This window comes from Microcebus murinus, chromosome 15 (genome assembly GCF_040939455.1).
Source record: "Microcebus murinus isolate Inina chromosome 15, M.murinus_Inina_mat1.0, whole genome shotgun sequence".
Taxonomy (NCBI): Eukaryota; Metazoa; Chordata; class Mammalia; order Primates; family Cheirogaleidae; genus Microcebus; species Microcebus murinus.
In genome coordinates this window covers 43,971,204-43,988,055 of record NC_134118.1, presented here as the reverse complement: position 1 = coordinate 43,988,055, position 16,852 = coordinate 43,971,204, and the positions used below count along the sequence as shown (strand labels likewise).

Genomic DNA, 16,852 nt, shown 5'->3' with positions numbered 1-16,852 from the left:
ATCTTATTGACACAGTATGTTCTGTCTTATGATCTCTATTTTAACATTAATCCTGGTCAGTTGTTGTGTCTAACCACAAAAGGGAGGGAGTACAATGAAGCATGTCTGACCTCCTATCCCATCATGGCCAAGAACTCAGTTTTTAAGGTTTCTCTGGGGTCCCCTTGGCAAAGAGAGGGTCAGTTAAGTCAGCTGGAGGTTTAGTTCTCACAAAAAATAAAAATAAAAAAAGAAACCTTGCTGGAATTTTAGAAGTTGTGTTAAGACTGTATTTATTTAGGGATAATTAATATTGGTATTATAGTTTGAGTCTTCAAATCCATGAACACGGTCATTTATTTAGATTTTCTTTGATATTTCATCAATGTTTTGTTACTTTTAGCACGAGTCCTTGTTCTGTTAGATTTACACCTAAGTAGTTTTGATTTTGAGCAATTACCAATTTTGATTTTGGTTTCCATGTATTTGTTGCTAGTATATAAAAGTACAGTTGATTTTTCTCTATTACCTTGTATCCTGAGATCTTGCTGAATTCACTTCTTAGGTCTGGAAATTATTTTGTAGATTCCTTGGGATTTTTTAGACATTTTTCATCTCATTTAAAAAAAGGTTCACTGATTCAAAAAATTGTTATAATAGTTTACTCTATGCCAAATAGTGTTCTAATTGCTAGATGTTGAAGTGATTAAGAAAATTAAGTTTTTTGACCTCATGAAGCTTAGATTCTAGAGGACGGAAAAAGGCTGTGAGCAATTAATTAAATAATAAATACGTTAATTTCATATAGTGGTTAAGTACTATAAAGAAATAAACAGAACAACAGAATAGAGTAGTAGATAATGTGGAACTGACCCCCAGAGGAGATAAGTACTGAGCAGATATTGAAATTTCAGGAGTCAGAAAAGAAAGTTTCAGTAAGTACAAAAGTCCTAAGATATGAAAGAGTCTGACCTAAGAAGGAACCATAAGGCCTGTGTGGCTCACATAGTAAGGAGGACAGTGGTAGGAAAAGACAAGAAGCAACTTTATGTAGGGCTTTAAAGTCAGTGGTAGCCATTTGCACTTTATTCTAAATAAAATGAGAAGTGATGGAGAATTTAAAATAGGATAGTGAGATTAGCATGGTATTCACTATAAGTTATTTTAAAAAAAAAAAACAAAAACCCCATATATCAAAGCTATTGGTGCATTTCTTGGCAGTTTTTTTCTTTACAATTTAAAAAACATGTATGTACATAAACTGCATAGATGAAAGACAAGGATTATTTGCAATTACTTCACATGATGGTTTATTGATCACAGCTGTCTCTATATAGTGTGTTTGCTTTTGATTCTATAAGGTAATATAAATTTCCTAGGGGGAAATTTCCTTTATTATAACCTCATAATAAAGCTATTGCAGTTGACCAACTCTAGCTACTGCTGCTGGAACTGCCTTTTCTCTTTGCTTATCACAAACACACTTTTCATCTTAATGGCATGGTGGAAATAATAGAGCCTCTAGAATCAGACTTGGATATTTATTTCATCTCTCACGGAGTCAGTCTTATAAAACGCAGCTATTAACATCTACTTCCAAAAGTCTAGGGGTTTTTTTGTTGTTTGTTTGTTTTTTTGAGAGTCTCAACTCTGTTACGGAGGCTAGAGTGCCGTGGTGTCAGCCTAGCTCACAGTAACCTCAAACTTCTGGGCTCAAGCGATCCTTCTGCCTCAACCTCTGAGTAGCTGGGACTATAGGCATGTGCCACCATGCCCCACTAATTTTTTTTTTTCTTTATATTTTTAGTTGTCCGATTAATTTCTTTCTATTTTTAGTAGAGAGAGTCTTGCTCTTGCTCAGGCTGGTCTCAAACTCCTGAGCTCAAATGATCCACCCACCTTAATCACCCAGAGTGCTAGGACTACAGGCGTGAGCCTCCACGCCCAGCCCAAAAGTCTGTTTTAAGAACTTAAAGTATAATATATTGAGTTTCAACACTTGGGTGGTGCTAAATAAATAATTTCCTATCTTTTGCTTTTTCTCTTTTATCCCATTCTTAGCTCCCATTCTCAGATCTAAGATATTTATAAAACCATTTAATTAGCAATGGGGGCACCGTAGGGTAAATATATAAAAATCTTAAACCCCATAACCATGGCATCAGCCTGGTTCACAGCAACCTCAAACTCCTGTGCTCAAGTGATCCTCCTGCCTCAGCCTCCCGAGTAGCTGGGACTACAGGCATGCGCCACCATGCCCGGCTAATTTTTTCTCTATATATTAGTTGGCCAATTAATTTCTTTCTATTTATAGTAGAGACAGGGTCTCCCTCTTGCTCAGGTTGATTTCGAACTCCTGAGCTCAAACAATCTGCCTGCCTCAGCCTCCCAGAGAGCTAGGATTACAGGCGTGAGCCACCGTGCCCGGCCAAGAAGTACTTTAAAAATACAGAATCATGGCACTTGTGGAAGCCTGACATTATGTTATCTGCATCATACAGACTGAAAATAGAACATTCTATTCTGTCAGACATCTTATTTTACAACATTAAATTTCTCAAGACCTAATATTAGCAGAAAGGGGAAAATGTTATACATAATTCAAAGTAAACTATCAAGTTTTTAACTAACCAATATTTTTTCTGTCTTCTTTGGAGGAATCCACTGCTACTATTCAACAATCTTCATTCATCCTTAGCTCCCTAGCAAAAGGCTAATTCCAAATCTTCTCCACTCTACCTCAAATTCACAATCCTACCATTCCCTCCTAATACTTTACCTTCTCCATTATTTCTGTCTCCCAATGCTGCACTATTCTAAGTCAAACTTCTCTGTAGCTTTACCCACTACCTATTTGAAAAAGGAAGTTCCAAAGTCATTCCTGTCCTCAAACATGACTATCTTTTAAATCCATCAATAAACTTCATTCTTTTACCTTCATTCTTTCTCCAAATCAACTCAGTCTCAACTTCCCCTTTACCTAGCTCCTATCTCCTCTAAATTGCTATTCTTCTTAAGATTAATTTAATCAATGTGTTTTTTTAATATATATATATATTAGTATAATGTTTGTAACTTGGTAAAAAAAAACACTAGTAAACTGAAACAACTTAAAATTTTGTTCATTTTTCTACTGGATATTTTAAATTAACTATTTCTTCAAAGTTGTGTCTGTACTACAGGCCATTAACATCTGATTTCACAACTACATTAACCAAGCCCAAATGGGGTCATAATTAGGCAATATTTTACAATGTAAAGACCTCCTGATTAAAGTTTAATTCTTGTTGTGAATCTGGAATTTAACTCTCTAATGAAAGAGTACAAGTACGGCTGCATCTGTTCTTCCTTGTTATAAACCATCTTCAATGTTAGCATAGGTATACATTACATTTTGATATTTTCACCTGGCTATTTTCAAAATACTCTTGTATACAATGCAGGCATAAAAATACTTTCATTCTTTCTCACCTGACATTTTCCTTACTCCCCTCCCATTTTTTGGACAGCTTATAAACTTTTGATATGATACAAAAAAGCTGACTAGCGGGTTCTTCGCTAGAGGCCTGCTACTGACATTGATCGTCTCTAAACGTCTGACGCCGCCAGTGCAGTTCTTACTTTAACAAGGTGAAAAGCAGGCACTCTAGAGCATTTCTTGAAGGACGAGCCAGGACATTAAATGACTTCTCAATTCAAATCTTGAGTTTTCCTTTCTTTCTCCCCGCATGCTCTTTTCCTTGGACTTTACATAAACAGCACTTTCTTGAGTTTTCACGAGTAACCTGCCCCAGACAAAAACGACGGAAATCAGCCGCGGGAATCCTCGAGTCCCAACCACCTACACGGCGTCCACAGGGCCGCTCTGCCAGGAAGACCGCCTGTGACTCGACACACGCTCCCCAGTGACGCGAGTGTCGCCGCGTGACTCGACTGGAGGCGGCCGCGCCTGGCAGCGAATGGGCGGGGCGGGCGGGGGTCGGGGGCCGAGCGCAGTGGGGAGGGAGTCTACGAGTTGGAGTGCAAGAGGAGGAGCGGGCAGGGAGGAAGGAAGAGGGAGGTGGGGAGGCAGGAAAGGAGCGAGCAGCGAGGAAGGGAGCGGGGAAGGAAGACGGGAGCGGGGAGGGGCGGGCCTTTCGGGAGGTTCCTATGTTCTTCACTTCCTGTTTGCCGGCTCTTCTGAATCCGGGTCAAGGGTGTTCGCTTCGGTCTCTTCTCCCCGGCGGATCCGGCACCCTTCGTGACAGCGCCTCCTGACTCAGCCCAGGGCCGGTTCTTTCTCAAGACTTGCTGAGCCTGGACGCCCGCACCTGGCCCGGAGCACGGAGGGCGCCTCCTCCACCTACTGGCTCGCAGCCCCGGGCCCGGAGCGCCCGCAGACGCTGCTGGAGGGGCTCCCGCTGGCCCCTCGGCGCTGATGCTGAGAGGGAGCGAGGGCCCGGGGCGGCGGCGGAGTACAGGCCTCAGGCGCCTTAGGCCAGCCGTGGGTGGTGTCGGTTCTTACGCTCCCCAGGCTCGCCAGCTCCCGCGCCGGCTTGGATGGGCCCCCCTACCCGATAAATGTGGCTGCTGAGGCGGCAGTGGCGGTGGCCGGTCACGCTGCTGCTGCGCTCCAAGTTCATCTCCGCCCCGGGGCTCTCCTGCTCCGGCTGGGGGCTGCCGCCGTCCGCTCCTTACCCCCTGGCCCTAGCCTGGCAGCGAGGCGACAATGGACAAGATCCTGGAGGGCCTGGTGAGTTCTTCACATCCGCTGCCGCTAAAGCGGGTGATTGTGCGGAAGGTGGTGGAATCGGCGGAGCATTGGCTGGACGAGGCGCAGTGCGAGGCCATGTTTGACCTGACGACCCGGCTCATCCTGGAGGGCCAGGACCCTTTCCAGAGGCAGGTGGGGCACCAGGTGCTGGAGGCTTACGCACGGTACCACCGGCCAGAGTTTGAGGCCTTCTTCAACAAGACCTTCGTGTTGGGGCTCCTTCAGCAGGGCTACCACTCGCTGGACAGAAAGGACGTAGCCATTCTGGACTACATTCATAATGGCCTGAAGCTGATTATGAGCTGTCCGTCGGTGCTGGACCTCTTCAGCCTGCTGCAGGTAGAGGTGCTACGGATTGTATGTGAGAGGCCAGAGCCGCAGCTCTGTGCCCGCCTGAGCGACCTTCTGACCGATTTTGTGCAATGCATCCCCAAAGGGAAATTGTCCATCACCTTCTGTCAACAGCTGGTTCGAACCATAGGCCACTTCCAGTGCGTGTCCACCCAGGAGAGAGAGCTGCGAGAATATGTCTCTCAGGTGACAAAAGTGAGTAACTTGCTGCAGAACATCTGGAAGGCTGAGCCTGCCACACTGCTGCCTTCTCTGCAAGAAGTTTTTGCAAGCATCTCTTCCACAGGTAAGGATCCTTATATTTAAGGAGACTAGCATGGAAAAATTTTTTTTCGGCATATTATGGGGGTACAGATTTTAAGGTTTCAATAAATGCCCTTCCCCCCCTCCCCCCACAAGGGGGGGAGGTGGTCTGAGTCTCCAGCATGACCATCCCCAGATGGTGCACATCTCACTCATTACTATCATGGAAATTGAATATGTATGTGTGTGTGTGTCTGTCTGTCTGTCTCTCTCTGTCTCTCTCTCTCTCACACACACACACACCATGTTTGCTTTCTGCTCCGTAAACATTCTTAAGTGAAGCAAATCCTAAGACCGTCATCCAAAATTTATTCACATCCACAGCCTTTTTCATGTTGTCACTTTGTACCTTAAAAACAGGCAGCTTTCCTACTTTAAAGGTTGAGAATGTCTAGGTCTGAGACCTTTAGCACCAAACAAGTTGCTTAATTACCTAGCCTTTGCTCCAGTTATTTGGAATGCTTTGAGGATGATGGCTACTATATAAAGCTTCTATTCAGTAATGACTAATGGTATCATAATGTTTACCATGTTGTTATTGTACATGTCCCTATCATTTTGTTGTACTGAGTTTTGCCCTCATTTTTGAATTCTTGGGATTGTGCAGTTTATTACTGAATTATCCCAGTTAACTATGTAGTTTTTAAATACTGGCGTTTTCTGTCTACAATATTGTGTGTAAGAAGGGATACAGGTAGAATGAGGGAAGGGAGAGTATGAGGACTTAAATATGTAGATGTTTTTATGCCCATGAACTGCATCCTGAGAAAGCAGGAAAGGGTCAAGTGATAACTTGGCTAGAAAATGCTTTCTTGCCCAAGAATTTTACCAGTGCTTTATATTCCTTATTGTGTCTTGGAGCTTTAAAGGCTGTAGGTTGTGAGATAATAGGCTCAAAACCAAGTTTACTTCCTCTCTACTTGGAACCATTCTCCCTGATTATACCCCCAGTGGGGACTCTGGCTGTATGAAATTGAACTTGTGAAGGAGGCATCCTCCTTTTATCTTAAGAACCAGAAATAAGAAGAGAGTTTTAACAAACTCCGCACATTCTTATGAGTTTAATACATTTATGAAAGAATTACCAACTATAAGTTTGTGGTATCTGAGTTGGGTTTTTTTTTCCTTATTGTAATTTTATTTGTACTGCCTGTGTTGTCATAGGTTCCCTCCAGCTTTTTCAACTGTAGCAGTAAAGGTGCTCATCTTGAATTTGATTAATTTTGATATAGTTTTAAGCAGTGTCCTCCTCACCCCTCAAATTCACTTTAATTTCTACTTCTTTAAGAGATTTTAAAAATCTTCCTTAGAGCAATGTAATGACTACTATAATAGTGCTACATTATTTTGGAAGATCTGCATCAAAATGATACCTTGTGTTTCTTCTCTAACTACTGCTTTTCAAATGAATATTTTATCACAAAATAGCTTGATACTAGTAAATTGTGAAAAATTAAAGTAACTTACGAGCTAAATATGGCCATGGTAAATAACAGTTTTTATATTTTAGTATTCTGTCTATAGGATGAGTGATCATTGCTATTCACTCTTAATCTTTCATTTCTGAAATTTAACATTTCTTGTACATTAGAGGCCCATGAGGTATAGCATAACAACTGCTTCCTGATTAACACCTTTGCTGCAATTCCTTTTTTTTTTTTTTGGTGGTAAAGTGTTGTTTTGTTCTCTTTAAATACTTCACTTGAACCTTCTTGCCATATTCCTTTTTCTTTTTAATTAAAAATATAGATGCATCATTTGAACCTTCTGTAGCATTGGCAAGCCTTGTGCAGCATATTCCTCTTCAGATGATTACAGTTCTCATCAGGAGCCTTACTACGGATCCAAATGTAAAAGATGCAAGTATGACCCAAGCCCTTTGCAGGTACTTCTTCATGACGCTATAGATGGTAATTGTAGATTTGGGAAGAGGAGGTATTTTGTTGTATTTTGAGAGTAATGAAAAATGACAGATGTGTTTAAAACTAAAGTCATGGAATTAAATATATGTTCTCCAAATTAATTAGAATGAATTATTTGCCTTATAGTCTCTACAGGCATACCAGTAATTCACAAAGCCATTTACTTTTTTTAATTTCCAAAATATACACACATATACCCTTATTGTACAGTCAGAAGTTGGTTTGATTATCAGTATACAGTATTTTACTAATTTCTTTGCTCATTATTGTTTCCTGCAACCTATTCTTTTTTTTTTTTTTTTTTTTTTTTTTTTTTTTTGCTTAGTAAGTGCATACTTTACTTTCTCTTTCAGCCAGGCACAATGGTTAATACACTCTTCACCCTTATCTATTTGAAATTTATTTATTTATTTATTTTTGTCTTCTAGTATTTTGTTTTCTTTCATTCTTTTTTTTGAGATAGAGTCTCACTCTGTTGCCTGAGCTAGAGTGCTGTGGCATCAGCCTAGTTCACTGCAACCTCAAACTTCTGGGCTCAAGCAATCCTTCTGGCTCAGCCTCCTGAGTAGCTGGGACTACAAGCATGTGCCACTATGCCCGGCTAATTTTTCCCATATGTTTTTAGTTGTCCAGCTAATTTCTTTCTATTTTTAGTCGAGATGGGATCTCACTCTTGCTCAGGCTGGTCTCAAACTCCAGAGCTCAAGCCATCCTCCCACCTTGGCCTCCCAGAGTGCTAGGATTATAGGTGTGAGCCACCACTCCCAGCCTGTCTTCTAGTCTTAAATAGATGATTTGGCATGGTACAGAATTGTAATTTGATAGCCATTTTCTCTTAGGATTTTGAAAATAATATTGCATTGTCTTTGAACATCTATTTTTACTGATGAGAAGTTATCTGTCATTCTGATTAACATTCCTTTTTGAGTGGTCAGGCTTTTCTGGTAACTTTTCTGTTTTTATCTTTAAAGTCTTACAGTTTTACACTTATATTTCTAGGTATAACTTTTGTACTTTTCTTCAATCATTCATTTATTCAAATCACATTTATTTGAGCCCTTGCCTTGAGTGCCAGGCAGTGTTCAAAAAATCCTTTAACAAACCGATAAAAATATCTACCTTCTTGGGCTTACTTTCTAAATGGGGAGGCAGATAATAAACTAATAACATATTTCACTGATTCTACTATGCCTTTTAATTTCAAAGATGTTCAGATGTGGAAATGCCCAGTCATTTGTGTTCTAGTTAAATTAGCATGACTTTTCTTGCTTTAATGGTACATAAGCTAATTATGCATCTTAAAATTGATTTGATTAAATGTGAGAGGTAAAATAATTTAGGATGTTAGATAGTGATAAGTGTTTCAGGTGGAAAAAAGTAGATAAGAAGCAGAGATAGGTTGTGGGGCAGTGGTTTGCAATTTTAAATAAAATGTTAGTGGATGAGGAAGGTTTCATTGAAGCTACCATAATAAAGGAAGTGAGGAAGCAAACTTGTGGCTATCTGAAGGGGAAGAGTATCAGTACTGTCTTGCAGTTCAGTAATATTCTCTTCAAAGATGCTCATCTGTAGAGTTTATTCCAGCTATTGAGTTTCTTTATATCATTGACTCTTTTTTTCTAATTGAACTTTTTCTATCTACTTGTTCTTGTTTTATACCTGCCTATTTTTGTTTTTTAATTTTTTTCTACTTTTTCTGGTATGTGTATATATATGTATTAAGCATATTTAAATGAAATATAAAGATTTGGAACAAAATGGTTTCTGTGCCCTGTTATAAATTTATAGTCATAAGGTAACATATAAACTGAATTATTCATGTTCAGTTCAATTATCTTCAATTATTTCATGAGTTCTCAAAAACTACATGTATACTAATCTCATTCTCTGTAGCACAAACTCTGGGGACTTTGATTTTCTCTACCTTCTCCCCCTTTTTGTTCCATTGTTTAAGAACGTCTCTTTCTTCTAACTTTTATCCTTGCGCTCTTAAATTTAATTGAATCAATTTATCTGTAACTTTACTTACAATTTGTTATTGCTCATTCTCTCTTTAACTTTCAGAAGTTTGTGAAATTGCTTTGTATATTTGAGAAAAGTCTATGTAAATATTGTTCCTGTTGTATGACTACTACCCCCACTGCTTTTAATTTATAGTAACCACCCCCTTGCCATATTTGATCTATATTTTTTCCTCATCTTCTTGATATCTTTTTTTTTTTTTTTTTTTTTTTTTTTTGAGACAGAGTCTCACTTTGTTGTCCAGGCTAGAGTGAGTGCCGTGGCGTCAGCCTAGCTCACAGCAACCTCAAACTCCTGGGCTCGAGCGATCCTTCTGCCTCAGCCTCCCGAGTAGCTGGGACTACAGGCATGAGCCACCATGCCCGGCTAATTTTTTATATATATATCAGTTGGCCAATTAATTTCTTTCTATTTATAGTAGAGACGGGGTCTCGCTCTTGCTCAGGCTGGTTTTGAACTCCTGACCTTGAGCAATCCGCCCGCCTTGGCCTCCCAAGAGCTAGGATTACAGGCGTGAGCCACCGCGCCTGGCCCTGCTTGATATCTTCATGTTCGTTATTCTTGAAATTCTAGTCCTGTGACACCGTGCTGTTAGGAATTTCTTCTCCTATCTGTTCTTTTTATTTTCCTCCTTACTTTATTCTTATCACTTCGTCAATTCTGATCTATATGTGACTGATTTCCAAGTCTTTCTGTAAAGTTCTCATTGTTCATTTACTTTTGAGAAACACTCTTATCTCATCCTTATATGTGTAATGAAACTCCTATGTCCTATTTAGAAGCAACATGCCTTTGTCAGTGTGACTATAACAGCACTAATATCTGTTTGTCTTTGGGATGAATATATCACAAATTATATTGTCTTTTTAGTAAAATAGATTCAGAAAATTACAGATTTCACAGCTAACAGGGAAATTAGATATTAGTTTAACATTTTCATTATATAGATAATAATAGCTAACATTTTTCTATATATGACATAAGTTATTTAATGCTCACTGCAACCTTCTGAAGTAGGTACTGCTATTGACCCCATGTCATAGTGGAAAACACTGAGAGGCTAAATAATTTACCCAAGCTCACTCAGATAATGTATAAATGGTGAGTCTGGTATTCAAACTTACATCTGGCTCCAGAGTTATCATACTATATAGTCACCAGTGAGGAAACAAACCCAGAGTAGTCAAGTTTCTCACTTAGGACCATTCCGTTAGAGGCAGAACTGTCTTCATGGCCTGATGTTGGTTTTTATTTTTGGTTTTTTCCTGTTTTTACCCCAGTTGATACTAATTTTCCTAGATGTCTGATCACAAACCTATAAGCAGTTTTCAACTCCATCCTTACTTTAATTCTCTTTGATTAGCATAACTAGTAAGTCCTTTGGATTTTTTTTTTTTTTAGAACATTTCTTAGAGTCACACTTTTTTTATCCCCACCACCTTGAGAAATCTGGCCTTCTGTATTGCACAGTCTTCTAGCTGGTCTTTTTCCAGCAGTGACTTATTTTCCTTCTCTAAATCATCCATACCTACCAATTTTTCTTTTCCAATCAAGATACTACAGTGACTTCCACTACTTACTAAATCAAGTGCAAATTCTACTTCGTGGCATTCAGTATTCTTTATTTTTCAACCTCTTCAAAAACAACCATGGTACCCAACTTAGAAATTTATTTTATTTTCAAAATATATTCAAAATTAATTTTTACCTATTTGTTTTTATGAGAAGTAGTGATCCAGTTTTTGTATTACTTCTCCAGGTTAGTCTACATGATCCTATTTAACCCATAATCTACCTGAAATAATTATTCTTATATAGAAAATTTAACAGAAAGAATACTGATATTTGTACTAGAGTTCTGATACCATACTCCCCCATCTTATTCTCCCCCATGCTCTATTCACTTCTCCAACATAATATGGATCATGCTTCACAGACATTTTCTATAATCCAAAGAAATGCAAGTGCAAATACCATACTAGAACCAGACAGGTAACATTAAAATATGAAGTAGGACAGGTGTAAGTGAAATACCAGGGAATGGAGTACACAAGTACCTTCTAAAAGAGACAGCTCATCTTCAACTCCAGTTGTCTGTTGCCACAAGGAAATTTGAATCCAGTCTTGCTTGATCTGATTTTTCAAAAGAAGCCTGAAATCCAGTTTTCCGTGTGACATTTCTCAATTTTTAAAACATTGGAACAAATAAAAGTGAAGCCTGGGAATAGCCCTCAAGCTGCCATGTAAAAGTGAAAGTTGGATTTATTCTCCATAAATTACAACTAAATGTAGTTTGTTGCCTTTCATAATATTGGCAGTTTTAATGTTAAGGTTCGAAAATTGTATTTATTTTTTTAGCTATAGAAAGAAATGGTTTCATTTATTTAACTAATTTGAGCACAGTGCCAGGCATTGTGCTAAATAAGTACTAGGAATCCAAAGATATATATGTAAGATTAAAAAAAAAAAAAAAAAAAACAGCCGGACGCGGTGGCTCACGCCTGTAATCCTAGCACTCTGGGAGGCCGAGGCAGGCGGATCACTCAAGGTCAGGAGTTCGAAACCAGCCTGAGCAAGAGCAAGACCCCGTCTCTACTATAAATAGAAAGAAATTAATTGGCCAACTGATATATATAGAAAATTAGCCGGGCATGGTGGCGCATGCCTATAGTCCCAGCTACTCGGGAGGCTGAGGCAGAAGGATTGCTTGAGGCCAGGAGTTTGAGGTTGCTGTGAGCTAGGCTGACACCACGACACTCACTCTAGCCTGGTCAACAAGCGAGACTCTGTCTCAAAAAAAAAAAAAAAAACTGAGATCACTGCTCTCAAGCTCACAGTCTAACAGAGGAGACAAGACTTTTGAGTATGTAAATGACATTTAGTATTTATATTTGACATTTGTACAATCAAGGTATTTTTTATTTATTGCCACATGTGTTAATATGTGGTAGAAGAGAAGCATTCACAATGAATATTTCCACTGTTATATATTAATTCATTTAAACTTCATAGCAGCTCTAGAAAGTGAGCATTTTTATCTGTAACATACAGATGAGGAAACTGAGACACAGAGAGATTAGATAATTTACATGAGGTATTTACGGTCCCCTAGCTAATAAATGATAAATTGAGATTTCTAAACCAGTCATTCTGACTCTAAAAACCTTTTCCCCCTCTTCTTTTTCCTAAGTATATAACCCCCAAAATTGGATTACTGGGTCAAATTATATAAACATTTGGTCCCATTGCTTTACAAAACAGTTACATAGTCTTCATTATGATTGATGTCTAACTTTAGGGAGTTTCTCCATCAGACCCCATATTACTTTGTCTTTTTTCCATTAAACTGTGTTGGTATTCAAGAAGAAAAGCATTCATTAATGCAAAAGGGGGCCATTAGGATATTTGCACACTCAGTGCTCTTGTAAATATTTGAAGTTTCCTTTTGTTATCTATGTATAGAATTTTGGAAGAGATGAAGATGACTATTTCACAATTCAAAATAGTCTTTTTTAAAAGTGTATTTCATATTAGACTGTACTCACCAGGATGGAGAAATCTGGGTTCATATCCACATGTCTTAGTTAAGATGTCTACATTTCGACTGTTCTTCTTAGAGTAAATTTGCCTGATTAATTCTTGACATAGGTTGAGCATCCCAAATCTGAAATGCTCCAAAATCTGAAACTTTCTAAGTGTCAGTGTGATACTGGAAAAGGAAATGGTCGTTGGAGCATTTCAGATTTCATATTTTTGGATTTGCAGTGCTCAACTAGTGAGTATATAATGCAAATATTCCAAAATAAAAAAAAAAAAATCAGTAATCCAAAACACTGCTAGTCCCAAACATTTCAGATAAGGAATAGTCAATCTATACCACTAAATAACATAAATTTTATTTATTCACAAAGTGAGTGCTTATCTACTGTAATGCTTGTTATTCCTAACTAAATAATGTTGAAAATATTTTTAATACTGACAGTTTGTTTTTCTTCAATTTTCAGAATGATTGACTGGCTGTCCTGGCCATTGGCTCAACATGTGGATACATGGGTAATTGCACTTCTGAAAGGACTGGCAGCTGTCCAGAAGTTTACTATTTTGATAGATGTTACTTTGCTGAAAATAGAACTGGTAAGTGGGAGTATATAAATCTATTAGAATATGTAGCCTCATATAATCAATATTTTTGTCTTTGGATTATCTCCTTGAAAGCATCTAATTTTGAATATGTTCTTGTTTTTATTTTGAAATAGGCTTTAGAAATTTTTTAAATGCCATTGAAGTATAAGTAATTAAAATAATTGTTTTCAAATATCCAATATGAAAACATATTCCTCCCATTTTCTCTTAAATCCAACTAATAAAGCTTTACCACCATTACTTAACCAAAATTACCTTTGACACTAATGCTTTCCAACGTTGCTAAACTCTGGGGTCATTTCTCAGACCTCTTCTCATTTGACCTGTCAGCAGCATTTGACACAGTTGATCATTCCCTCTTGTTTTAGGACATACTCTCCTGGGTTTTGTCCAACTTCACTGGCATATCAATCGTCCTATACTTACTCTTTCTGATTTTTAGCGTGCCTTAGAATTCAGTCTTTGGTCCTCTTTCTTCTCAGTCTGTACTCACAGCATAGGTGTCCCATGGCTTTAAATAACATCTCTAATGACTGCCAGATTTATATTTTTAGTTCATTGTTCTCCCTTGAACTCCATATTCATATATCTGTCTGTACTTAAATCTCACCTTCACCTTATCCACAATCTAACTCCTGGTTATTCCTTTGCAGACCTAGTCCTCCCCATCTTACTAAGTGGCTACTCCATCCTTTCATTTGCTCAGGCCAAAAACTTTGAAGCTATCCTCATCTCTGAGATGTTGTTCTCTCAGCCCATATCCTATAAATCCTACTAACTCCACCTTTAAAATTTATCCAGAATCCTACCACTTTTAATGAGTTACTTCACTACCACTCTGATCCAAAATCATCTCTTGCTGATTGCAGTAGCCTACCTACTCCTGCCCTTGGTCCCTCTAACTGTCACAAGGTCCTACATGATCTGCCCCACTGCTGCTTCTCAAATCCTGTCTCCCACTGCTCTTGCCTCTGTCTTACTTACTCGTTTTACTTACTCTGTTACTTACCACTGCTAGCTATATCTGTAGCACACTAGCCTATAGGCCTTGGGGCCTTTGCAGTACTGTTTGCCCTGTTTACAATGCTCTGCTCCCAGGTATCTGCCAGGCTTATCTCATTCCCTTCAGTTTTATAGTCAGATGTCACCTTTTTCACAAGGTATTTTTTAATACCCTATATAAAATAATGGACTCCTTTGCCATCCAGCATTCCCTGTTCATCAGACCCTGCTTTATATTTCTCTGCAGCGCGTATAACCATGTGTTACTTTTTATTATCATATCCAGCCTCTGGACAGTAAACCCTGTGAGATGGAGATTTTTTTTTTATTTTTTTTTTGATCCACTGTTTTGTCCCCAGTGTCTCGAACAGCATCAAGCAATAGTAGGTGCTCAGCAAGTATTGTTGAGTGAATTGAATGAATAGTGGACCAGAGAGCTGTCACTGTGTAAACATAGTTTGACAGATTTTCTTATAATCAGAGAATTTTATGAGTTGTTTAGGCCATTACATTCCCCTTGATCTCTGTCCATGGTGTTATTTGCTAACTTTCTTCTTCTCACAAAGTTTATCAACATATGTTATGGTAGAATTTTCCAAGAAGGGGGATATTCACGTAAATAATATTTAGCCCTAGGAAAGTAACTACTGACTGGGTTACTTATTTTCCTACAAACTCTTAAGGTGGGTGTCTTGTCTTGTTTTGAAGGTTTTTAATCGACTTTGGTTTCCTCTTGTGAGACCTGGTGCTCTTGCAGTTCTTTCTCACATGCTGCTTAGTTTTCAGCACTCTCCAGAGGCATTCCATTTGGTAAGTTATGATATGGTTTTCTACATAGAAAAAGCCTCAGTTTTAAAATTTAGGTTAACATTGAGTCACATTTGTATACAGTGAAAAAATTGTAGGTTAGTTCTAAATCTAACAATCCTCATGTTGCTTTATGATTTAGAAAATTGAGATTGTGGGATTTCCCTCCAAGGAATATATTTTCAGAATGTTTTGTTTCTCAGCAAAACTGCCTCATTTGAAACAACTGCTGGCAATTGAAAGTTACTGCTCTAGCAATGTGAGCAGTAGAAAAATAAAGGAAAGGAAAAAAATAGAAAAAGAAAAAAAAAAGAAAGTTACTGCTCTACATGGGAGATTTCACTGATGGCTATCTGCTGCACATATGAACAGTGTAGAAGGATTAAAATGGTTGAAAGCTATTGACTGTTTTAGGATTTCAAAGTCATGAAAAGCTCAGTCCTTGCCTTATAAACTCAATATTAGGGCTTTTCATTCTCTATCAGCCCATACCCTACAAATCTTATTGACGCCACCTTTAAAATATATCTACAGTCCTACCACTGTAAGCCAGCTACATCACTGGCTTTGATTTGATTTGATTATCAATTATTACAGATGAGGAATGACAAATGTTGTTCGGGAACCTATCCATTTACCTATCTAGGCCATCACAGGAAAGTAGAATCTTAGTATTGGCTACCTACTTTATCTAAAGTCTGACGCTCAGTTTTATAGAACTAGAAACTTACTGTCAGTACAATCACAGTATAAAAATCTTAGGGATACTGATGCCCCATAACAAAATTTAGAGGAGACTAATGAAGAAGTGCAGAATTTCAACTAATTTTTAGCTAGAAATATAACTAGCCTCAGGAAACCATATACTCACATAGGCTGCTTAATGCCTCATTTCCACTGAAGTAAAATCCGCAGGCTTTGTACTACGTAAACCTCACAAACAGGTTATCACATTATACATTATCACTTAGGATGAGTGATTTCTGCAGTTAATTGCTCTAATTTTGGCAGTTTGATCATGAAGCAATAACCTTATATCTGTTTGTTACACAAACAAAACTCAAACTTGAGCCAGTATAGCAAGTGTACTAGCAAGGTATTCTGAGGAATAAAACATCAATTATTTGTCCCTGTCTTTAGGCATAATTGTGTATAAACCATTTGAGAAAAGGCTTTGTATTCAATGTTTCTAGAAAAGAGATTCTCTAAAGTAACTTTATCTTTCATTCTAATGTTTATTGATCTTCACATTGAGGACATTCCTTAATTTCTATGATTGATCACTTATGTTACACTCTAAACCTATTTCTTTTCTCACAGTTTTTTAAAAGACAGAAGATATCTCCTTACCTTGTATTGGTTTTTTTCTGGAAAAAGTAGTTGAAATAACAAATATTTGAATTTGAAATATTTGGCTTATTGAAATAAACAAGTATTAAATAATTTATTTAGGAAATAGATCTTAAATTGAAAATTGTGATCTGACTTACTAAAGCCTAAAAGCAAAGACCTAAATAGTGTGTAAAACCTGACCCTCTACTCAACTAAAAATAACTTAGACATGTAGTAG

At 38.0% G+C, this 16,852-nt stretch overlaps 1 protein-coding gene across 2 annotated transcripts in view; it reads left to right on the top strand.

Moving 5' to 3' along the window:
* Nucleotides 1-4,124: 4,124 nt before the first annotated feature.
* Nucleotides 4,125-16,852, top strand: part of USP38 (ubiquitin specific peptidase 38) — a 31,335-nt gene continuing 18,607 nt past the window's right edge. Inside the window, exons 1-4 of one of the 2 annotated variants that reach the window (XM_012783817.2) lie at nucleotides 4,125-5,369; nucleotides 7,136-7,271; nucleotides 13,335-13,464; nucleotides 15,184-15,285. In XM_012783817.2, coding sequence (XP_012639271.1) covers nucleotides 4,688-5,369; nucleotides 7,136-7,271; nucleotides 13,335-13,464; nucleotides 15,184-15,285 — 1,050 coding nt within the window. In that variant the 5' untranslated portion in view covers nucleotides 4,125-4,687. Of the gene's footprint in view, nucleotides 5,370-7,135; nucleotides 7,272-13,334; nucleotides 13,465-15,183; nucleotides 15,286-16,852 lie in introns of those variants that run through there. The other variant, XM_076010601.1, reaches the window with a different exon arrangement.